This window comes from Oryzias melastigma, linkage group LG19, assembly GCF_002922805.2.
Source record: "Oryzias melastigma strain HK-1 linkage group LG19, ASM292280v2, whole genome shotgun sequence".
In the NCBI taxonomy this organism is placed as follows: domain Eukaryota; kingdom Metazoa; phylum Chordata; class Actinopteri; order Beloniformes; family Adrianichthyidae; genus Oryzias; species Oryzias melastigma.
This window is the reverse complement of record NC_050530.1, coordinates 17,083,962-17,087,459: the sequence shown is the minus strand read 5'-3', so window position 1 is coordinate 17,087,459 and position 3,498 is coordinate 17,083,962. Positions and strand designations below refer to the sequence as shown.

At 37.2% G+C, this 3,498-nt stretch overlaps 1 protein-coding gene across 1 annotated transcript in view; it reads right to left on the bottom strand.

Moving 5' to 3' along the window:
- Positions 1–1,600: 1,600 nt before the first annotated feature.
- Positions 1,601–3,498, bottom strand: part of galk1 (galactokinase 1) — an 11,540-nt gene continuing 9,642 nt past the window's right edge. Inside the window, exon 8 of the mRNA XM_024263380.2 lies at positions 1,601–1,950. Within this exon, the coding sequence (XP_024119148.1) occupies positions 1,876–1,950 (75 nt within the window). The 3' untranslated portion in view covers positions 1,601–1,875. The remainder of the gene's footprint in view (positions 1,951–3,498) is intronic.

Here is a 3,498-nt window from a genome sequence, read left to right as displayed (position 1 = left end):
TTTTTTTTGTACAAGACTAAAAAAAAAAGAATTATTTATTAAAATACGCAATTTATCTTTTGTGATAGTTACATTTAAATTAAATTACTTTGCAATTTCCTGACATTATTCCCACGTAGATTAGAAAATGACTTGTAAAAAAGAATTATTGTTAAATATATGGTTACATATGACATGATACCTTGAGCCTGTTTATATATTTATATATGTATAGAGAGAGAGAGAGAGAGAGAGAGAGAGAGAGAGCATGGCTGTAAACAAGCAAGTACTTCTAACATTTTTGTGTTTTGGGTATCAAAATTGTCGTTTTCTCCTAATTACTCTCATGGTGTAATGGTTCAAATCCCAAGTGTTTTTTTTCTGTGTGGAGTTTGCATGTTCTTTTTTCTGCATGTGTGAGTTTTCTCCAGGCACTCTGGCTACCCCCCTCCACCCCAATACTTCATACCTTAATTGGTAAATCTATGTGTGACTGTGCGTTTTTGTTTGTGTGATCATGTGGCACTGCGACAGTCTGGCCATTTGGGATAGGCTCCAGCTACCTTGTGACTCCAAAAGTGATTAAGCAGGTTTGGCAGATGGATGGAAATGTTAGGCAAACGTGACGTCTTCCAACTAAAATAGTTAAAATGTATAGTTCAATTTTTTCAAAAACATGATTTTAAAAGCTTTCTGCCAAACTGTTCAGTACACACTTTCCTGTTTCAGTTCAAGAGTCAGACAACTTGTTCTTGAAGTTTATAGTTAGACATTTATGGATGGCCATCTTTGATGCCCACATTTTCAAATACATTTATATGAAATTGAACTAAATGAATGTTCTGATCTGCGGTTATACTTTAGAATCTTTTCTGGGACTCTGGATAAGCGGTTTAGTTTAGACACGTCTGCCGACTGTGTTCATACTAATGGATATAAATGTGTGTAAAGCCAAAGACATGTTGAAATGGACGGATAATCTCCCAAATTGGATTCCATGGAGATAATATTTAAGCCTAAAAGGATCTAAACACCGTGAACGGCAATTGGGCGGAACAAAGTAAAGTCTGCTGGGTTCAACTAAATGCCAAACGAATAGAAACCATCCCTAAATCAGTGCAATTTTCAAATAAAATCAAAGTGGCAGTTCTTAAGATATAAAGTCATAAAAATCGAAAAGATCCTAAACACCAGGATGTGCATATACCCATTTCTAGTATAAAATTAAGACATTTAACGTGAGTCACTACAGTTGATTTCACTGGTTTTTGGTGGAACTGGAACCTCTGAAATCTGGAGTCGACTGAAATCTAAGCTCCTTTTTTTGAGATGCATTCTGATGAGTTGGGCTTTGGTTCTCACTGTCTGCAGTTTTTATAGTAGGCTCAGCCCTCCACCCCCTCCAGATCTTTAGAAGAAAAGAACAAAGACGTTCGCTGGTGTGTTTTTGTCTCCTCATCTTCTTAGGACAATGACAGCGGAGCGTGTAAATGCGTCCCTCCTTAGAGCCCCACCACCACCTCCACACAGAAAGAAGCGTGGTGGTAATGTGGCCCTCCTTCACATCATCCACACACGTTCATGTTTTCAAATCTTTAGAAAAATCAGACGGGAAACAAAGTCATATCACAATCCCCCATTTATTATTTTTAAAGTCCTTTAGAACAGTTTTTTTGGACTCTAGACCTCCAGGGTGTCCAGAAACTCCGCCTTATAAGATGTTGATTACCTGGATCAGGTGTATTTAGCCAATAATGAGCTTCAATGGCAGGTTAGTTGAAAAAACATGTAGGACACCGGCCCTCGAGGCCCCCCTTGAGTCAGAAATATGAAGATGATGTTAAAAGAGTCTCATGAAGCAGAGCAGATGTTTAGAAGTTGTGGTCCTCCAGTGGATCAGGACAGGGGCAGAACTCTGGCTCCCTCTGAAGGGCTGGTGATAAAGAATGTGGCCGTCCCACTGAAGCGCTCCTGTTGGACCAAAAGAGAGGAACATGTGAAAAGACTATCGGGGGGCCTCTCCTTTTATGTTAAAGTCCCACTTCAATCAGCTTTTGATCTAATTTAAAAGTGTTCCCAGTGGTCTTTTGATTGTGATTATGCCGTTTTAACTAAAAATAAAAAAAAACGTAGTTTTCTAGGACATAGTTTCTGCAGAGCTGATGCAGTTCACTTGAAATTCTCGACTGTTTTCACGGAGTAAGCATGCCTCCATAACCGGTCATCAGCCCCAACCTAACTTTACCGGTGCAACAAATATGGCGAGCTATATTGGAGCTATCCAGAGACAAGGACATGGAAAACAAAGACGTACATGGATCTATTCGTCTACAAGTGGATGCATCACAATGAAGCGGAGCATGGGGCTTTTGGCTTGCTGTAGTATCATCTACATCCCACCTACAAGGGTTTTCCAACAGTTTTCTCAATTTGATGATTTGAATAAATAAATACTCAAAAAAATGCAACTTTAAGCTTCATTTTCTTTATTCATTTCCTCCATCATCAGAAAAATGTACCAAGAACATGTTAAAACACAAAAAACTATTTTCATTTGAGAGGATCTTTAAAAACTTGCCAATTTTATCTCCATATGTAAAAATACAGTTATATGCAGATGACACTGCTCTTTGTGTTCAAAGAAAAGACAAAGAATGATGTTGCTGCAATTCTATCAAGACTCATGGTGGCAGATGTTGACTGGTTCCAAACTGATGCCTTCTCCTCAATAGAAAAAACCCTAGACATGGCTAGACATCAGGCAGTAACCGTCAAGTTTTCTTGGTAAATGGGGATGTAATACAAGTGGTTAAATACTCCCAATATATCGGTGAAATTTAACTTTTAAAGATCATGTTAAATAAAGTTTCACGAAATTTTAAACAAATTTGATCAAAATGTAGACGTATAAGATCTTTTCAATCACTGTGACTTGGTAATAGTTGTTTACTTCCATATAGAGGTCTATGGTTTGTTGGCTTCTTGGAACCAGTGGGTATTTCCTGTTTGGAACGTGAAGGGGGAGAGGTTACTCAGTCCAGTTTTCTTTTGCAGTCAATGTGCAGTCCTCCTTAGAGAAAACAATATTAGGGGTGTCAAATGATCACGTTATTAATTAAGTGCAATTAATTAATTACAGACAAATTAGCAAGTTATTTTTTTTTTATTGCGTAATCTTTTTAGCCTATAACCGCGATGTTTTTACAAACATAAAAAACAAAGGTTTATCAGCTTACTTACATGAATCTTTTATTTGAACTCTATAATATTATATATTATATGTATATACAGTATCTTATGTAAGGGATAAAGCCTGACGGGGCGTTTGTTGTCATGAATTCATGAGTTCCGCAGAGTGCTGATCGCATGGAACATCAAACTATGGAATAATGTGTTCACATGTATTATGGAATTAATAGGATATTTGTGGTCATTATTTTTTGGATTTCTCAGAAAACTGTTACTACAAGTTTTTTTGTAATAAATTAGAGCAATGTGGACCTGATGTTCTTGAGTGAG